Here is a 21,309-nt window from a genome sequence, read left to right on the forward strand (position 1 = left end):
TCTTAAGAATTCCTTCAGAATCTTGTCTCAGTCTGTCTAGTTCACTTCCATTGCTCCCACCTTGGTTTGAATTACAACAATAGCAGTAGCAGTTGTCTTGCAACCTTGAATATCCTACAGTCTGTTTTTCATTAGCAGTAAACATATTTAAAATGTCAGAGCATGAAACTACTCTGTTTAAACTTCTCATTGACTGCTACCTCTCTTAGAATGAAATAGAACACTTTTTATAACTTGATTCTACCCAAGTATCTTTGTGATCTCATTTCTAACTTGGATTATTCCACTTCAGTTACCTTGAGGCATCATGCTGTTCTAAAATATGCCAAATACATTCCTAGCTTAGGACATTTTTTTTTCCCTCTTTCCTACTTGAAATAGTCTTCTGCCATACATGAATAGATTGCAAAACTCCATGAAGAGGAAATGTTTGTATATAGAGGAGTATTGATACTTAGGTGGGGAGCATGATGTGATAGCATACGTTTTTTAAGAGGTATGAACTTGTACCCCCAAAACAAAGTGGGGGGGAAAAACTATTTCAATTTTAAAAAGAAAAAAGAAACCAGCCAGAGATGGTATAGAAGTTAAAAAGCTTTCCTTGTACATTGCCAACCCTGGTTCAGTCCCCAGCACCATATGTAGTTTCTCAAGTACCATCAGGAGTGATCCTTGAACAAAGCCAAGAGTAAAGCCTGAGCACTGCCATGTATGGTCAGATCTCCCTCTCCCCACAATAAAAGCGAAAGAAAAAAGAAACAAACTCAACAACAAAAAATTGGAAGGAGAAAAATTCAGTCTCACTAGTCATGTATGAAGCACAGTTAAATCTAATGTTAGACCTAAAAAAAAAACATGCTGATTAACTACAAGACAAAACTACAAGACAACTATAAATCATTAATTGTTAAGTGGTATATAAACAGTATCATTTTTGTTTATTTGGGATTTGGGGTTACACATGGATATATTTGAAGTCTATTATACTTAATTATATTCAAAGGGCATTGACTTTTGCATTTTTTCAGATGGCATATTATTAGACTTAGTAATTTTTAAATAATTTTTCTCAAAAATAAGTATTCTAAATTTGAGATAACATATTTCTTTATATTCCTAGGATATTTTGATTAGTGTTTGAAACTTATTTAGCAGAATTAGATATATTCAATAGTGGTTTTCTAATACCTTTGTAATATTTGAAAATATTATTTTAATTTAGTTACATTAAAACATAAATAGAGCCAGAACAATAATATAGCAGGTAGGGTGCTTGCCTTGCTTGCCTACTTGGTGTGGCCCCAAAGCTAGCAAATAAACAAACCCCAAAACAATAAAATTTAATTGTTGGGCCGGAGCGATAGCACAGCGGGTAGGGCGTTCGCCTTACAAGTGGCCAACATGGCCGACCCGAGTTCGATTCCTCCGCCCCTCTCGGAGAGCCTGGCAAGCTACCGAGAGTATTCGATATGCCAGACACAGTAACAACAAAGTCTCCAATGGAGACGTTACTGGGCCCGCTCGAGCAAATCGACGATCAACGGGAGGGCCTTTACCTTTTTATTCTCACATACTATGGATACTCCAGTCTTATTTTATAGTAGACTAAGCTGCTCAGTTTTTTTTAAAAAAAAAGACATCTATTCATATAATCTGTTTAGAAACAAGGATAATAGATTATTTTACCATGAAAATAAGAAATTCTGATCAGTACATACATCCTTTCAAAACAGGTACTTTTTTTGTTTCCATATACTCAGTTTAATTTTAGGTAGGTTTTCAAGCTGTGAATTATATTGAGTTTAATACATACTATTCTTAAATTGGTTATGCTCTAAGAGCATTTTTAAAATCTGAGTCAAACCTTTACAAATGTGTTCATTTTTATAATTTAGTACAAAGATCATCCTGTATTATAGAAATTACACTTTAGTGCTGTGTTTCCCAAAGTGGGTGACACCAGCCCCCAATCCAGGTGCTAGAAAGATCCAAAAGGAGCAGTAGTAATTTTGGGCACAATTGCGGACCACTTCCTATTTGTTCACTTCAAGAAAGATTTTCAGAGAAATGCTAAGTAGTTTTGTTCTAGCGAGGGACAGACAGTAGGCCAGATCAGTTACACTCTTGCTTTACTGTTACTTGATTTTAAACTCTTACCTTTGAGGTCTTAATTTTTCCAAGTTACTGTCAGAGTTATTGCAATTATTTTTTCTATAAAGAACACCTGGTCTTATAAATCTTTATTGATTTTTAAAAAATAAAATTTACATTATTTCCTACTTGTTCATCCAGTCTTGTTCTTATAGTCGTATTTTAAATTCAGGATTTTTATACTGATGAGCAAAAAATACTTTGTATGGTATATTTTTAAAGTATTGATATTTATATATCTTTCCTCCTTAAATCTAGATACAATTGAAAAGGAAATAAGAAAAATCTTCAATATTCCAGATGAAAAGGAGACGAGATTGTGGAACAAATACATGAGTAATACATTTGAGCCACTGAATAAACCAGACAGCACTATTCAGGATGCTGGTTTATACCAAGGACAGGTATTGTTTAGCAACGCTATTTTAAGCATACTATACTTGGGAGTTCTTTTTTTGATTCACAAATTTTGTGAATATTTTATCATTCTATAGTGAGTTCTTTTGTTTCTGGCTTCCTCTAACTCATCTATTCCCTATGCCTGCTGATCAGTAACTGTAACTTACCCTCTGCTTTCCTCATTTAAGAATAATCTGATTAACACCAAAATGGCTAATATAAGATGGATTGGCAAACCTCTTTGAACATCAAAGAGTGAATATATTTGGCTCAGCAGTCTATGATCTCTGCCACCACTCTAACTTTGCCATCATAGTACCACAAAAATAGCTGGAATGATACATAGAGTGGACGTAGCTTTATTCCAACAAATTTTATTTACAAAAGCAGGCAGTGAGCTAAGTAAATTGGAGTTTGCCAAGCCCAGCCAGATACTATTAGCCCCCCTGGTTGGTCTTAGTGGTATCTGAAGAAATTCATACGGTGAGAAATGAAGAATTCTAGAGACAACTTGCAATTCCTGTTGATTTTACCTTTTAAATATTTCTTTAATCTATTCCACTTCCGACCTTTACCTGTTAATAGTCTCCTTCACATTTCTCAGCTTCCAATCCTTTGTATGTCTACTCTTTGGTATTTCTGTTAAAATTCTCCTTCTAAAATGTAAGCGTTGCTATTTTCCATACTTTTCTGGTTCATTCAAAATTGCAGAATAAAAAAACCAGGCACCTCAGCACAGCACACAAGTCAACCTTTTATCTAATCTTCTAATCTCCTAAGATTATAATCCTTACTATGATATACGTAAATCCTTCAACTGCATACAGTTCCCTAGACATGCTTTCTTTTTGCACATTTCTGTGCATTCATATGTCATTTTATCTGCTAGTCCTGATTTTATCCTCTTTATTTGATTCATCCAGTAAAAAGTCCTTATAAACATTAAAATAGCAAATTAACCATCCTGTCCAATCAAGATATAAAACAAATAAAATTATTCATACTTTAAATTCCAACTCAAATGTTACATCATCTCTTCAGCATTCCTTCATCTATTTTTCTCAATTGTCATTTTGAACTATAGTACTTTTCTACTTTAGAGGAAAAGAATTACTCCTTCAATTTCTATTGTGATATACAATATGGGCTTTTTTTGGTATCATTTGTTATATGCCTTACATAGTTATTCAGATATTTATTTACATAGTTATTCATATATTTAGCTCTCTTACAAAAACAGTAACAACAAATCTCACAATGAAGGCATTACTGGTGCCCACTCAAGGAAATCGATGAACAACAGGAGGACAGTGCAACATTAAACTGTGAGGTTATTGTTTTGGTTGGACTTTTTGTTGGAAGGGTTCTTTTGAAGGTGTGTTCTATTTTGTTTTAAATTACCATTGGCATAATAATATAATACTAAGTTTCTAAAATAAAAAAATCAGAGGACGATTAAGTCTTAGTAAATTCCTACTTGATGTCATTTGTTGTAAAGGCTACAAAGACAGTAACATTCAGGAACTGGGGATATGTACAGGCTCAATGGTAGAGCACATCTGTGTGCCTGATGGCCTGTGTTTTCCGTGGATAACCCCCGTCAGGCTTTGAAGTAGTTCCAGAAGTACAATTTAAAAAGTATAAAATTATCTCTTGAATATTGAATTTATGTAATGAATATTATTCTACCTAATATATACATTAGAAAATTGAAAAGATTAGAGAACTTGATTTGACATTCGAGACAGAGATTCATTTATCATATAATGGGAAAGATTAAATGTATGTAATGATCTTTTGATGTAGTAATGAATGTTTCACAGACTGTATTTTCTAGGTTTTGTAATACTTTCTGATTGTTAATTAAATCATTAACTAATTTTGTAAGTTTTGTTACTAAATTTTAAGTTTCCTTTTAAGAAAGTGAAACAGATTATTAAAGAGTTTGCCTCTCAGAATGAGTGGTCTTTGTCTCTACCGCGTTTGTGTGTGTGTGTGTGTGTCTGTCTGTCTGTTATGTATGTACTAAATTTATTCACATTTTGAAACCTTTCTATAAATGTTTATTGGCAAGATAAAATTTTAATCATGAGCAAAGTTTTACTTAGGAAAGGATAAATTTCAGCATACTTGAATGCCTTCAACATTAATATCTGTGATTGTAAACTCATATGTAATTTCAAGTGCAGATATTGTTAAGAGTTAAGTTATTGCAGTTAAACTTTAATTACTCAATTCTCCAGTTTAGTGTCTTGCTTCAAGAGCCTGTAAACAGTGATACTAATGTATAACTCTGAAATTTTCTGTAGCTACGATCTTGCTTGTTAATCAGTTATAATATACTCATTTATATTCAATTAAAATAAAATGTATAAAATACATTAGAGATTGTTTTTCTTTAGGAGTTCCAAATCACTAATTTATAAAAATATATAAATATGGGACTGTTAGAATTATACAGGAAATTGAGAATAATGATTAGTTGGAATGGTTAGAGAAAGGAATATGATTAGAGAAGAATCAAATTATTGGTTCACAGTAGCACTTATTTATATGCTACATAAATTCTGTCTTATTAATTTTAAAGACAACTCTAATATTTTAAATACATGCTCTCAGTAACCTGGCTTAATATCTTAAAATCATTGTTTTGTTGTTTGTTGTCACTTAAATCACTTAAGTCACTTAACTTCCCGTTAGTCGTCGATTTGCTCGAGCGGGTGCCAGTAACGTCTCCATTTGTCCCTGTCGCGTGCTAGTGTAGCCCAATGGCATCTGTTCGCTTTGGGATCATGAAGAGCCTCAAACCGATCGTTCATGATCTTGACAAAGAAGTCTGACCATCTGGTAGGTGGGCGGCCACGCGGTCTCTTGACATCCCGTGGAATCCAATCAGTAACAGCTCTAGTCCAGCGGTCGTCTTTAAATCTCATTACGTGACCAGCCCATCTGATTTTTGACACCTTGGCAAATGAGACAGCGTCCCTGATTCTTGATCGTCGACGGATGTCGGAACTCCGGATTTTTTCTCTCATTTGAGTGAAACGTGATATTCCAAGCATAACTCTTTCTATTCTTCTTTGGGAGACCTGAATAGTGTTCTCATCTTGTTTGCATAGGGCCCAGGTCTCTGAGGCATATGTTAATGCAGGAAGAACAGTGGAATCAAAGAGATGTGCCCGGAGCCGGAGGTTCTTCGTCCTCTTAGCTATTTCTTCGACGTTCTTGAAGGTGTTCCAAGCTGCTCTCTTCCTCCTGTGCAGCTCGGGTGCCAGGTCATTTGTCATGTTGACTTCTCGACCTAGGTACACATAGCTGTTGTATTCGGAGATGGTCGTTCCATTGAGAGCGAATGGGGCGTCAGGAACAAGGCTGTTTCTCATAAACATTGTCTTCGTAAGATTCAGCTGTAGTCCTACCTTTCCACACTCATGGTCAAAGTCGGCCAGCATTTGTGCCGCTTGGCTGATGTTTGGTGTTATTAAAACAATGTCATCAGCAAAGCGGAGGTGGTGTAATTGCCGACCATCTATCTTCACTCCCATTCCTTCCCATTCCAGTCGTTGCATGATGTTCTCGAGGGTGGCACTGAAGAGTTTCGGCGAAATGGTATCACCCTGCCGAACCCCTCTCCTGACATCAACAATCACTTCTTTGTAGAATGGTGAGATCCTGGTAGTGAATCCGCAATACAGCTCACGGAGGATCTTGATGTATTGGGCTTGAATGCCCTGATTTGCTTGAATGCCCTGATTGCCCTGTCTGCTTCCATCAACCACCCAGGGATCGGATTGCGCACAGAAGACCCACCCTACCCAGATAAATACCCCACTGGCAGACTTCCACTATCGACACTACCTCCACTACACAGCCGTCGCCACACTTCAGGACGCTTTCCGGACCCGCGTGGCAGCTCCGGTTAAGAGCATAATAACAGCTTATAAGTGGACCTGAAGAATATAGTCATCAAAGTCCTCTTTATTTTGTCTTAATGATTTATACCTGCTTTTCAAAAATTAATTTATTGAATTATGTGAATTACAAAGCTAGAGAGTTATTCATGTTTGAGTTTCAGAGATACAGTGAGTACGTGTCCCTTCACCAGTGTCCACTTCCCTCTACTAGTGGCCCCAGTTTTCCTCCTTCCCCCCCACCTAGGAATTTTTTTTTTTCATATTTTTCCTGTGTAGGTACTAAGGTTTACAATTACTGGTACTGAGGTTAACCATACTGTTACTAATAGAGTATCATGCATATCATTTTACTTATTTTCAGAACCCAGTCCTTGCCCACTTCTCTCTGTTATGGTCATAGTGGGGCCACTTCCCTGACCTATTCCGCTATCCCCACAGTGCTAAGCTTCCTACTAAAGACCAATTCTTCCGCCCTTCTTTTCCATTGACTTTGGGCATTAGTTATTCTGCTATTATGTTTCTTTATAGCCTGTAGATGAGTGAGATCATTTCTTTCCCTCTCCCTCTGCTTCATTTCACTTACTATCATACTCTCCAGGTCCATCCATGTAGCAACAAATTTCATGACTTTTTCTTTTCTTTTTCCTTTTCGGCTTTCGGCCACAACCAACATGCTCAGAGCTTGGTTATTCCTGACTGCACTTGGGAATTACTCCTGGCAGGCTCAGGCGACCACAGGGGATAGCAGGGATCCAATCCAGGTTGCCACGTGGTAGGCAAATATCCAACCTGATGTACCATCACTCCAGCCCACTGACTTCATCTTACCTAATGGTCTCATGGGCTGGAGCGATAGCACAGCGGTAGGGCGTTTGCCTTATAAGCAGCCAACATGGCCGACTCGAGTTCGATTCCTCCGCTCCTCTCGGAGAGCCCGGCAAGCTACCGAGAGTATCTCGCCCTCATGGCAGAGCCTGGCAAGCTCCCTGTGACGTATTCAATATGCCAAACACAGTAACAACAAGTCTCATGATGGAGACGTTACTGGGCCCGCTCGAGCAAATCGATGAGCAACGGGAGGATCGTGACTGATTGTGACTGAATGGCCTCATGGTACTCCATCATGTATTTGGACCATAGTTTCTTTATAGAGTCATCTGTTCTTGGATTCGTTAGCTTTTTTCTGACTTGCAACTCCATATGTGGCCATGTGTCTTTTAAAATCTTTGCTGTAAAATAAATTTCTTTATGATTTATTATCAATAAGTGTTTGATTCATATACTTATTTTATATACCTGTAGGGCTGGAGCGATAGCACAGCGGTAGGGCGTTTGCCTTGCACGCAGCCAACATGGCCGACCCAAGTTTGATTCCTCCGCCCCTCTCGGAGAGCCTGGCAAGCTACCAAGAGTATCTCGCCCGCACGGCAGAGCCTGGCAAGCTCCCCGTGACGTATTCGATATGCCAAACACAGTAACAACAAAGTCTCCAATGGAGACGTTACTGGGCCCACTCGAGCAAATCAATGATCAACGGGAGGGCCTTTACTTTTACTTACTTTATATACCTGTATACCCTAGATTGTGTAAATGTTTCTTGAATGGAATCTTTTGCACCACAGTACATTACCAAGAACATGTAGAACAGGTTGTAGAATTGTAACTATAAGAAAATTTATTGAAACTGAATATATGTGGAATGTATTAAAACTTTAATACCTTGAATTTACCTCAAGTCATAATTTCTGTTTTACCAAGGAAATTTAGCTTGAGGAATTCAGCTTGAGGTGATCATTTATTTCTTCTGCTAATTTTCATTTATGCCTAGTGTTTCTTTACACAGACTCACCTGCAGAAAGAACTAAAAGAAAGGCTCTATTTTAGACTGGAAGGTTTTGAGATCTTTTAAAATAAAAGTATAGTTCTTCCTCTGCTTGAGGGTTTTCTCCCTTCCTTGCAGAGCTTTGTAATCAAAATACAAAAACCTCTTCACCTTGCCTACCATGTTATTTAAATGTATTCTTTTTTTTAAATTTTATTTTATTATTTATAAAGTAGTTCACAATCAGTAGTTGGTTTCTTACTGTACACAGCTAAACTTCTAAAGGTGTTTTGACTTCTGCTAAAAAACAACCTTTTGTTGTGTCATATTTGCAGGTGTTAGTGATAGAACAGAAAAATGAAGACGGAACATGGCCAAGGGGTCCTTCTACTCCTAAGTAAGTGCTCCCAATTTTTTTTTATGGCTTATAACATGATTTTTGAAGCCTTCGATGCCAGGTAATAAAATCTAGAATGACTTTTTTTTTTTTAAAAGGCTATGCTGGAGTGCTGGAGATATATGTATATTTGTATTTAAGTATTTTGTTCTCAGTATAGAAGGCATCTTAATTTACACTCGAAATAGGTATCAGTTCTAATCTTGTTTAAAGTAAGATGCAATATAAGTGTTATAAATGTCTTGGTACAAATAACTTCTAAACATTTAAGGATTTTTGAAGAATTTTGTGAATATTTTTAGAGTATTAATCTGACAAAATGAATTTGATTGGAAAGTCATTTAAGTGTTTTCAAATAGAAAGGTCATATAGAGATAAAGTAGTGTAAGAGCTTCAGATATTAATTGCAGAATAAAACAAAGAAAAACCTTTTAAACTTAAAAAATATGATAAGAACACAACTTGGTATTATATCCTATAACAAATTCATAAGTGCAAAATAGTGTTGTTCCTCAAACCCACTTTGTTCTACAGCAGGTCTGTCAGATCTTCTTGTTTTACATGACTGAAAGCTTTATTTCCATTAAGTAGTAACTCTGTATTTCTCCCAACGCTCAGACCCTGGATCTACCATTCTACTTTTAGTCTCTAAGAATTGGACTCCTTTACTATCTCCCATCTATTCTCTTAGAAGCTTGAGTAATATTTTATTGCATGTATATATCACCTTTTCTTTTTCTCCCTTTGTACGACAGCATTTTGAGCATTCCTTATACCTTGATGTCATGATTAAACTGCATTCAGCACAGGAGTACTGGAATTTTTTTTTTTTTTTTTTTTTTTTTTTTTTTTTGCATAACAGCTGGCAATGCACTGGGTTTACTCCTGGCTCTGCACTCAGGAATTACTCCTGGCAGTGTTCAGGGGACCATATGAGATGCTGGGAATCAAACCCGGGTCAGCCGCATGCAAAGTAAACACCCTACCCCACTTGTACTATCACTCCATCCCAGTACTGGCATTTCTTGAAGATACTGATTTCAGTTCCTTTGACTTTTAACTCAAAAATATATCTAGTTCAGGGGGCTGGAGCCATAGCACAGCGGGTAGGGCATTTACCTTGCACACAGCAGACACAGTTTGATTCCCAGCATCCCATATGGTCCCCTGAGCACTGCCAGAAGTAATTCTTGAGTGCAGAACCAGGAGTAACCCCTGTGCATTTTTGGGTGTGACCCCCCCCAAAAAAAGCATAATACATATATATGTATATATATATTTCATATATTCTATTTTAGTTCTATTGTTACTTAATTTTTTAAAGGGACCTCCTACTGTTTTTCATAGGAATTGCACCATCTTGTATTTCTACCAAAAACATGCAGGGGTTCCACTTTCTCCTTTCCTAAAAACTAGCACTTGTTATCGTCTGATGGCAGACACTTCAGCCATTCTAACAGAGGTGGTCTCGTGTCGTCTTGATTATATTTTCCCAGTGATTGTTGATGTGAATAAGCATCTTTTATATACCTGACCATTTATTTGACTTTGGAATATTGTCTGTTCAGATCTTATGCTCATTTTTTAATTTTTTATTTGTTTTGCTTTTGAGTTGTAAACTTCTTACTATAGTAACCTACTACCAAGATATATGAATTATTGATTTAAATCTAAGCCCTAAAACAAATTATAAAACAAGGGTAAAAACTTCATGACCAAAAAAAAAAAGACTTAATGACATTCACATAGACAATGATTTTTTGGTATGATACCAAAAGCACAAGTTATAAAAATTATATGCATATATCACGCTGTCACTGTCCTCCCATTGTTCATCGATTTGCTCGGGCAGTCCCAGTAATGTCTCCATTGTGACCCTTGTTACTGTGTTTGGCATATCGAATATGTCACGGGTACCTTGCCAGGCTTTGCCGTGCAGGCGAGATGCTCTCGGTAGCTTGCTGGGCTCTCCAAGAGGGGCAGAGGAATAGGACCTGGGTCGGCCATGTTGGCTGCGTGCAAGGCAAACGCCCTACCCGCTGTGCTATCGCTCCAGCCCATGCATATATAAATATATATATATATATTTGCGAATATATATATTTATATGACTAAAAGTTTCCTCAGAAAAGGAAGCAGACAACAGTGAAAAACAACTTACAGAATGGGAGAAAAATGTTTTTTAAAGCATTGATGAGAGTCATAACCAGGACCTCAGACCATGCCAGGCAAGTGTGCTGCTATTAAGCTTGATCTTTGGAGAAAAAATTTTTAATGGTTTTAGGACTGTAAGATTCACAATATTATCAGAACACTGCCAATTACAGTTCAGTACAAGCTGAGTTATAGCTATAGAGGAAAGGAAAATGCCTTCAGTTGTTAATACATGTTTTAATTCATTGTTCTTAAAACATGTTTCCTGAGGCTCCATCCCCCAAATTTCTGAATCACATCTTGTTAGTTGGGTTCATAGATTGCTCTTCAAATAAGGCCAAGGCTGATTAAAATGCTGTTAGTATAAGGAACACATGAGAAATCCTGTCATTAAAATTTCTTTGTAGGCGCTCTGTGACTTAGGCAGTAGCTTCCAGGGTCCTCGTCCATGATCAGTCGAATATAAAATTTATTTTAAGTCTGTGACTTACCTCTCTGTACTATCAGCAAAAGAATGTAAGAACACCTGCAGTAGATGTATATGTGCTAAGAGAAAGCATGTTAGTATCTCTTTTGTCTTTGCAAACCACTGAAAACAGAAGCTTAAATATTTTGAATATTTTTAAATGTACTAAGACCCATTTGATGAAAATTGATAACTGTATACTTCTCTGAAGCACAGGTTTTGGCCTTACTGCAAATATGAAAGCATTTTAAAACAGATAGTCTATACTTATAAAAATGTACGTACCCTAAAATAACAACAGAAATCTGTATTAGAGGGAGTCTGACTCCTGGATGGGGGCAGAACCAAGAGCGGGGTAAAAAAATTGTATTTGAAATGTAAAAACCTATCAAAGTTTTCTACCTGGATTTTTCTGTCAAGCATCAATATGTAAACTAGATTATTTTCGTTTGTTTGTGGGCTACACTAAGTGATTCTCAGGGCTTACTCCAACTCTGATCAGGGATTATTCCTAGCAGCCTTGTGGGGGACCATATGGTGTGTTGATGATTGAACCCCAGTGAGCTGCATGCAAGGCAAACTCCCTACCCACTGTACTGTGCTCTGTCCCATAAATGGAATTTTTTATGTTTATGCTTATGCTATATTTTAAAGTACCAAAAGGCTTAAGTTTTGTTCAAGTCTTATATTCCTAATCTAGTCTTTAAATATTTGTTAAAACCTCTAACACAATCTTTTCTGATACCATAAAAAAATTTTAGTCCCTCTAAATTTTTTTTATTCTTGTAAATTTAGTCATTTATTTTCTAGAGATTGATATTTATGGGGTTTTTTTCTGGATAGTCTTAATTATTCAATTTTATTTTGACATTTGGCCATTTATTTTCTAGCAATAATAGAAATTTTATGTATCTGTATCTGTTGGATAGTCTAATTATTCAACTAAAAATGTGTTGCTCGTTAACCTTTTTACTTCAAAAATTATTTTAAAGTAGAAATATATATATACTTATATATATGCGTGTATATGTATATATAACTACCTTTCCAGCCCTTCAAAAACAGTGATAAAAGACATTTAGTTCAATATTGCATTAAAAAAGTAAAGAGTCATTGACGATTGTGAAGAGACAGTTTTCTTGGGTTAGAAGCACTGTAGCACTGTCCTCCCATTGTTTATCAATTTGCTCGAGTGGGCCCAGTAACATCTCCATTGTGAGATTTGTTCTTACTGTGTTTGGCATATCAAATATGTCATGGGGAGCTTGCCAGGCTTTGCAGTGTGGGCCAGATACTCTTGGTAGCTTACTGGGCTCTCCGAGAGGGGGGAGACGGAGGAATCCAACCCAGGTTGGCTGAGTAGGCCGCATGCAAGGCAAATGCCCTACCCGCTGTGCTATCGCTCCAGCCCCAAGATCAAAATTAGAATACATTTATTCAGTCACCTCTATAAAATTAGAATCTGATTCTTACAGAAAGCAAGTTACAGAAATATGGTTTTCTCTCCACCTTCATTTTAAAACTTTGCCAAATAGCTTAATAAACCTGACTTGTTCTTTTGCATAAACACAGCAAGATTAGAGAACTCTCCATTTGGGATATCCCATTATTTACTGCAAAGTCCTGGGGTCGGCTAAAGACAAGAGACACACCAATAACGGCATTAATCTTATCTGGCACATCAGGGTTACCCAGGCCTGGCCATAAGATGTCCCGCGACGAACTGGATGGCCTCGAGCCTTCAGGTTGAACTGGATGTGGCTTTGGGCCTTATTTTCCACAGAGACGTTTTGGCAGAAAGGAGTCCATCCCTTCTCTCTTCAGGGCTGGGAGAAATCCTGGGTTAGAAAGGATTTAGAAAAGAATCCAGCATCAAAACTGAAGTAGCACAAGTGAAAAACTAAGCCAGTAGTTCTCTCTCTCTCTCTCTCTCTCTCTCTCTCTCTCTCCCTCCCTTCCTCCCTCCTTCCATCTCTCCCCCCTTTTCCCCCTTTTTCTTCCCCCCTCCCTCTCTTTCCCTCTCCCCTCTTTTCCCCCCTTGCTACCTACCTGACAGTGCTCATGGCTTATTCCTGGCTCTGCACTCAGAGCTCCTGGCAGGGTTTGGGCACCATATGTGTGTCAGGACTTGAACCCATGTTCGTGGCATGGAAGGAAGGTGCTCTACCTGCTCTATACCTAAGCCAATAGTGCGTAGGTATAGAGTCAGTATTTTTTGTCAGATGGAGATAGCCGTATTTTTTTATCAAATGGTCAGTATTTTTTGACAAATGGAGATAGCACAATGGGAATGAGAAATAGATTGTAGGAAAATGGCATGGGTAGTTTCTCAGAAAACAGAACAACAGGTATAGATGACTCATGAAATGTATAGGAAGAAACATAGCTAAAGTGGTACTTGCTTGGAAAAACAATTTTTTTCCTGAAAAAGTAGAGAAACTGTATATAAATCTTTCCTTTATTTAAATGTTGACATCTTTCTTGGGTATTTTTCATCTAGGTAAATGCTTCATAATAGTACTAGAATGAAGTTTTTGTGTATTGCCGTTCACCAATAAACTGCTTTCTAGTTATTTTGGTGCAAATTCCAAATCCTTTTGGAAATTATACTTGCATTTCCCCATAACTATGTTTCAAGTTTCCTCAGTTTAGTACTCATTAAGATTTTGAATAAGATTTTCTTTTGCAGTGAGAAAAATGCATTTTTGTCAGTTTATTCTAAACCTAAATACTCTACTTTGTCTTATAGAGGACAGACACAGTAAAATCAACTAGTATTAGACTTGGTATCTAAAAGCCATACCTGGGGCTGGAGCAATAGCACAGCGGGTAGGGCATTTGCCTTGCACGCGTTCAACCATGGTTCGATTATCAGCATCCCATATGTTCCCCCTCCCCGCCCCAGAACCACCAGGAGTAATTCCTGAGTGCATGAGCCAGGAGTAAACCCTGTATATCATTGGGTGTAATCCAAAAAAGCCATACCCAGATTTCATTGAAGTTAGAAATTTTTTAAATGTATTTCATGCATAAAAGAACATAAATGAACAACTCTTGCATAAGTACTTTAAATTCTTAGATACTAACAATTATTTGCTATTTTATTCCTTTCTTTCTCCTGTGGTTTGAAAAGAATATGAACACTTTTAAGGAAATACAATCAAGGTTAATCAGGACAAATGGAAAATAAACATAGTCACAGTAAAATGAAGAGATGTTGTCTATGAGAGTTGTAAAAGTTTTTGAAGTTTTTAAGATTGATTTGTGGGCCTGGAGCAATAGCATAGCGGGTAGGGCATTTGCCTTGCACATGGCCAACCCAGGTTCGATTCCCAGCATCCCATATGGTCTCCTGAGCACCACCCGGAGTAATTCCTTAGTGCAGAACCAGGAGCAACCCCTGTGCGTTGCCAGGTGTGACCCAAAAAGCAAAAAAAGATAAAAAATAAAAAATAAAATAAAATTGATTTGTGAATATATGGAGTGTTTATTTATTGGCCAATCGGTGGGTGGGTCTAGAGGGGGTAAATCTTGGTTTAAACTTGCTAGAGTTAGGAAAATACATTTGAGATGATTTGGGGGAAATTTTGAGCATGGTGTTAGATAGTACATTTGTTAAATCGAGGATTAAATAGAGGGCTTGAATATAGAGAATTAAATAGAGGGCTTGTATATAGAAGTAATTTCGACTTTTGAAAGTAGAGTGCTTTATAAATGTCGTATTTTACCAGTTAAAGAACAAATATAGTTACGAGATGAATTTTATTTTTAAGTACCTGTCACTACCTGATCTACACAGTAAACGCTTCTAATCTTCAACAGTAAGAAATATTTAAGTTTCACAAGATAAACTTTTTTTCCCTCAAAGTTCTCTTAGAATGATTGTTAGAAATGGGGAATGTTTTTTGGTTGGTCTTGTTTTTCTTAACAGAATCATAGTGTAAAGGTAAAGTAAAGGTAAAGGCCCTCCAGTTGATCGTCGATTTGCTCGAGCGGGCCCAGTAACGTCTCCATTGGAGACTTTGTTGTTACTGTGTCTGGCATATCGAATACTCTCGGTAGCTTGCCTGGCTCTCCGAGAGGGGCGGAGGAATCGAAGAATCATAGTGTAACATTTTACAAAGTTAGGTTGTTTTATCACTTGAAAATATTTCCATCTATTTGTAGTATCACTGTTCAGACTTTTCTGTGTTTCAATTGTTTGATATTGCTTCAAGCTTCTGTGTATGTTGTTAAGTTTCTGTAATAGAAATATGCTGTTTCGCTCTTGACATGAGAAACTCAATTTAGCCTTGAATTGCATTCTTCCAGTTGAAATATCAGGAATGAGGGAGGTAGTCAAGTAGTTTGTTCATTTATCAGATACATTTCAATTTTACCCTTCTGTGAAATGATTTTCATTACATTGTATATTTAGTAAATGAATCACTGTCTTATATTTCACCTAGACCAAAATAGTCAAAGTTGGTATACAGTCACTATCAAAGACTTTTTTCTCTTTAGAAAATCATTGAGCAGAGTTGTTAATTAACAATTGAATTTCTAGATTACATCAAAGATAACCCACAAACTGGTCAATCTTACGTAACCTGAAAGTAATTCAACAAACATTAAGATAAATTGGATTATGTGAAATCTATGTCAGAAGTCAGAATCATAATAGAAAAGTGACCAGACTTATTGATTTTGTTTTTCTGCACCATACCTGTGGTGTTCAGGGCTTATTCCTGACTCTGCTCAGGGATCACTTCTGGCAGTTCCAAGAATCTAATCTAGGTCAACTCTGTGCATGCAAGCACCATACCCCTTATTATCTCTCCAGCCCCCAGTCTGTTAATTGGTTTATGTAGTAATGTTTGCAACAAATGATCCCCACTTCCACTGTCATTCAGATTAACCTGTGGGTTATATTCTTTCTGATCTCCATGGTATTTATTTTGGGGGGTAGGGGGGTGGCAGTTAGGACCAAGTCAGCAATGCCTGGGGGCTACCCTCAGCTCTGTGCTCAAAAGTGTTACCCCTAGCAGTACTCAGGAAATCATGTGGATCCAGGGATTTAACCAAGATCTTCTGCATGCAAGACATAGCTTAATCACTATTTTATCTTTCTGGCCCTCTCCCTACTATTTAAAGAGAGTCTTCCTGTACTTCTTTGACCCTGTCTTTTCCTTATCTCCTCCCATAAATGTCTGGCATACTGTGACACAAAATGTAGACAGTTAATTCTAGTTTAGTCGAATTCTAAATTAATTCTAGTTTTCCAGTACCATCCCTCCAAACTTGAAAATGTAAGCACCTCCATAAACATCATCTGAATACCATTCTTTAGTTTTTCTTCCTTTGACCAACTTTAAAAAGTGTATACACACGTGTGTATGTGTGTGTGTATACATGTATATAGAATATTCCTTGTCTCCTGTTCAATATTTAACAAGGTCTTATTTTTTACTTTTTTGTTAAGCTTAGATAATTCTATCTCTTTGATATTTCATTTTGATAACTATTTCCTAAAGAATTTCTCACCTTGAATCCATGATACCATAATTTTTCAAGGGCTCCTTTTGCCTTTTTGTTTTGTTGGGGGCACTACTGTTTAGTCCACACTGGTTTTGCTCAAGAGCTATCTCTGGCTCTGTGCATGGGAATGGACACTTGGCAGTCCTCTGGGGACTGTATGCAGTGCTGAGAATTAAACCAGACTCAGCTGTATGCAAGGCAAGTACCTTACCTCCTGGTTTCTCTCTCTTGCTCCATCTCTTTTCACTTCTGCAAATACTTTGGACTTAGTGATTTGCTGAGCTATACAGATATTCCAAATATTGGCATATTACACGGAATTTTTCATTCCATTTGTTCGAATATCACCATTTTAACAAGAAAAGTGTAACAAGGAAAGCAATCAAAGTAAAGTTTGCAAAATGTCTGATGTTTATTGAACACAGGAATTTTATCATTGGCAGCAAATACTTTCATTTTTCCCTTGTAAGAGACTTCTTTTATTTGATTTTGAAAAAAATTAGCCAGATCAGCTTTTTATGTAAAAGAATAAGAAGAGTGATACCTAAAGAGTAGCTATTTCTGCTTGAAATTTCAAATAATCACATTTGTTTTCTGTTTGGTGGTGCTACTTCAGTATGTAGTAGATGTATTTTTATTCAAACTTCCATTTGTTGCACAGTAACAAAGGAATGTTACTGGGACAGATAAAAATCAATGCCTTTTTTTTTTCAACATGGATATTATTTGAAACTGCAGGGTCAGGGGAAAAAAATGCATGAAAAATGCATTGACTTATGTTGCAGTCATGGGATTTCTGGAAAATGTCCAAAGCCCAGTTAGGGGATTTCAGTGTTGTACGAATGTCAGCTTGTGATTACAAAACTGCAATGCTGTAGCATACTACAGACATAGGGTTATGATAGAGCATGGTTGGACCACCAGCATATAATGACACATGACTGCATATAGATTAGTGTAACTTGTTCTGGTTCTGGTAAGCAGTTTGTTTGTTATATAGGGGCCACACCTAGCTGTGCTGAGGGAGAATTGGGCAAGGCCACTCTGATGTCCTTTGCTAGCCTGAGGGTGCAGGCCTGACAGTTCTTCCTTGTTCTCACCAGTAGTACTTCCTTGTGCTCAGAGTGTCCTCTGGTGCTTAACACAGAATCTGATATGGGCTAGGCTGTTAAACACCTAGTTTTAAAATACTTGAGGATTGTCATTGCTCACTTCACTGGTTTAACTCTAGCCTTTATTCTCTGTTACTTTTAACTTTCCCCACTGATCTCCCAGTAATCTTAATATGTCTCTCTCTCCTCCTGAGTTACTTTTCTAAAATAAAAATGATTAGGTTGACATCTTCCAGTGTGCGACAGCACAAAGAAAGTCTAAATTTCTTCATGTCGTATAAAAAGGTTGTTAGCACACCTGATTAAACTAACTTGTGTTTCTATCATTACGTACTTTTACTCATTGAACTAAGCTGAATTTATTTGCAATTTCCAGTACATATCAAATTTGTTGGTTTGCACTATTCTTTCCATCTGGATTTTCTCATACCTACTCCTACCGACCTTTCCATCTCTTCATATCATGCTCCAGTCACCACATGGTACTATTCACAATTTTGTTTCATTATTTTTTTTTAAATTTGTTATGACTTAAACCATTTTGTAGTTATTTTGCTTATATATCATTTTTCTTCCACTAGATTGTGATTGGGAACTGTGAGTTTTTAGTTCTAATACTCACCAAGACATAAATTTAATAAATATCTAATGTTTAATTTATTTCATAGAAACTTCCAAAACTATCCCTGGGGAACAGTTGTTAGAGAATAATAAAAAGGGCTACAAGTAGGATATGTGTGTGTGTGAGTGTGTGTGTTCACGCGCATGTGTGCATGCTTCAGTTACTTTATTGAAGAAAGTAATGAATCTGTATTCCTGTAATTTCTGCTAAATAAAATTCAAGGTAATATAACAGTTTAGGGGAAAAAGTCTAAATTAGAGATTGAGGTATCCAGTAATAAAAACTGGATATGAAATTAAACCCTTAAATTGTGAAGGCAAAAAGTCACCTAGTGCTTTTATATTTTTGTGACTTTTAACATGAGTGCCTTAAAATATTTGGATTGCAAATTACATTTAAGGAACCAGGGGATAGACAGTACAGAGCCGGGGGTCCTTGCCTTGCAAGTAACCCCTTTAACTACAATCTTAGTGTGATCCCCAGCACTGGTAGCCTTTGGTCCCCTTGACACTGTGGGGATCACTATTGAACACCGAGCCAGGAAATAATCCATGAGCACAGCTACATGTGACTTAGAAACTTCTTCCACCCCACAAAATAGAATTACTTTTTTAAAATAGTTTTTCTACAGTATTTTATATAAAAACTCGGTTGATTATACTTTACATTTTGAGCTTAGCAAAATAAAATAGAATTTTATAATAGTCTTTCAGAAAGGCGCTTAAATGCAAGTAGCACTTAATCTACTTATGTACATCCTGTATCATCAAATTCAACCTTTAAAATGAAGAAAATAGGGGCTGGGGCAATAGCACAGCGGGGAGGGCGTTTGCCTTGCATGCGGCCGACCCGGATTTGATTCCCAGCATCCCATATGGTCCCCCAAGCACCTCCAGGAATGATTCCTGAGTGCAGAGCCAGGAGTAACCCCTGAGCATTGCCAGGTGTGGCCCCCCCCCCAAAAAAAATTAAGTTTCTGCCCCTCATACACTAGTAAATTAAAATTATTTACAAAGTTTAAAATTCAGAATTACATCTTTTAAATATCTTTACTATAAAGCAGTCGTTCTTGTTTAATGGACTTGTTGATTATAATGCCTTTAAAGTGTGTTGTTCATTGTTTAAAATTGTTTGTAATTGAGATTTCTGAAAAAGATTTTGAATTAGATACCCAATATTTGTCAGATTTATGTCTTTTTTCCCCCCAAAGATAACTTTAGCTAAAATTTTCTTCTGGTGATCATATTTGGAATTCTTTTGTTTTTCTATTCCTTCTGGGGATCATGTTTGGAATTCTTTTATGTTATTCTGTTTCTTTATCTTCACATTTTTCACTAGGTTACTTTTAATTGAAATAACAGTCATTATCATATTTAAGTGTCATGTATGCATCACTGAAAACAACATGTGTGCCCTCTTTGTCCCAGTTTACCTTCTCTTTGATTCCTCTCATTCTGGTAACCACTAGAATGCCATTTTTAAGAATTAATAAATTCTCTAGTATTTGTGTCATTGCTGTGTGTAATTATAATACTATGTTATACCTGAGACACAAAGATAATTTCTTTCACAAGTTTCCTTAAAAATTATTTTAATCCCATTGATTGAGGAAATTATTGATTGCAAATGTTAATGATGGTTACCTGAACTCAGAAAAAGGTAAATCTGATTTAGTAGACTTACAGAAATAATATCAAACTGTATATTTAATTTGGTACTTTTTTGAAAAATAGTTCCCTTTTGTAAATTTTTATATGAAGAAAACATTAAAAATTCAAAAATCGAAGATATATAGTGGTTTTATTCCTAAATCTGTTCTCCATTCATCTTCTCCATACATTGTCATCTGTTAGTTTCTTTTCTTTTTTTTCATAATTTTAAAATTCAGCATTTTTATCTAATTTAACATTTTCATATTTTTGAAGGTCCCCAGGTGCATCCAATTTTTCAACTTTACCAAAGATATCTCCTTCATCTCTATCAAATAATTATAACAACATCAACAACAGAAAGTAAGCACTGAATCTTAAAAACTCTTTGTTTAATGATCGCCCTATTGTGGTTACAAAAAAATCTCTTGTATCTAAAGTTTAGAATAAAAGCCTTAATGCATTAAAATTGATTTTTGTTTAAATTCCTGATCATTTCTTCTAAGAATAACTTCACAAGAAGTATAGCTATAGACTTCTTGATTTCACACATATATTATAATAGAGTGCTAAAAGAAGAAAAAGCTTTTCCAGAATTTTTACTTCTACACACTATTAAAATATACTTTTATCTGTTAGAACTCAGTTTCTAAGGAGAGTATACATTTCAGAAACCACTTTAGAACTAGACATGTTATCACTGATATAACATAGTTCTAAAAAGTATTAGTGATTCTTAACTAGAAAACATGCACAAATTTTTATGTCGGGGCCGGAGCAATAGTATAGCCTTGCACACAACCGACCCGGGTTCAACCTGATCTTTCAGGCACTGCCAGGAGTAATTCTTGAATGCAGAGCCAGGAATAACCCGAGTATCTCCAGCTATGACCCAAAAAACTCAGGGGAAAAAAATTTTTTTTTTATGTTATAAGAGCAATCATTTTTCTTTGAGAGCATCAGAGAAATAGTTCCCTTGACCCATCATTAATTAGGAATGTTAAAATTTAGAAAAGTTATATGTGGGCCAGAGAGATCTTACCCTGGGCTTAAGATGCTTGCTTTGCTCAGAGTAGACTCTGGGTCAATCCCTAGCACTGCATATG

At 36.4% G+C, this 21,309-nt stretch overlaps 1 protein-coding gene across 4 annotated transcripts in view; it reads left to right on the forward strand.

Moving 5' to 3' along the window:
- The window catches only part of USP15 (ubiquitin specific peptidase 15), a 127,887-nt gene that overhangs the window by 47,879 nt on the left and 58,699 nt on the right, over nt 1-21,309 (forward strand). For 3 of the 4 annotated variants that reach the window (XR_008792945.1, XM_056117539.1, XM_056117541.1), the window contains 3 exons: nt 2,410-2,555; nt 8,622-8,683; nt 20,480-20,566. Coding sequence is in view for 3 of the 4 variants with exons in the window: in XM_056117539.1 (XP_055973514.1) it covers nt 2,410-2,555; nt 8,622-8,683; nt 20,480-20,566 (295 nt within the window). In the remaining variant the exon portion in view is untranslated. The remainder of the gene's footprint in view (nt 1-2,409; nt 2,556-8,621; nt 8,684-20,479; nt 20,567-21,309) is intronic. The other variant, XM_056117540.1, reaches the window with a different exon arrangement.

This window comes from Sorex fumeus, unplaced genomic scaffold (assembly GCF_029834395.1).
Source record: "Sorex fumeus unplaced genomic scaffold, SorFum_2.1 ptg000035l, whole genome shotgun sequence".
NCBI classification, from domain to species: Eukaryota; Metazoa; Chordata; class Mammalia; order Eulipotyphla; family Soricidae; genus Sorex; species Sorex fumeus.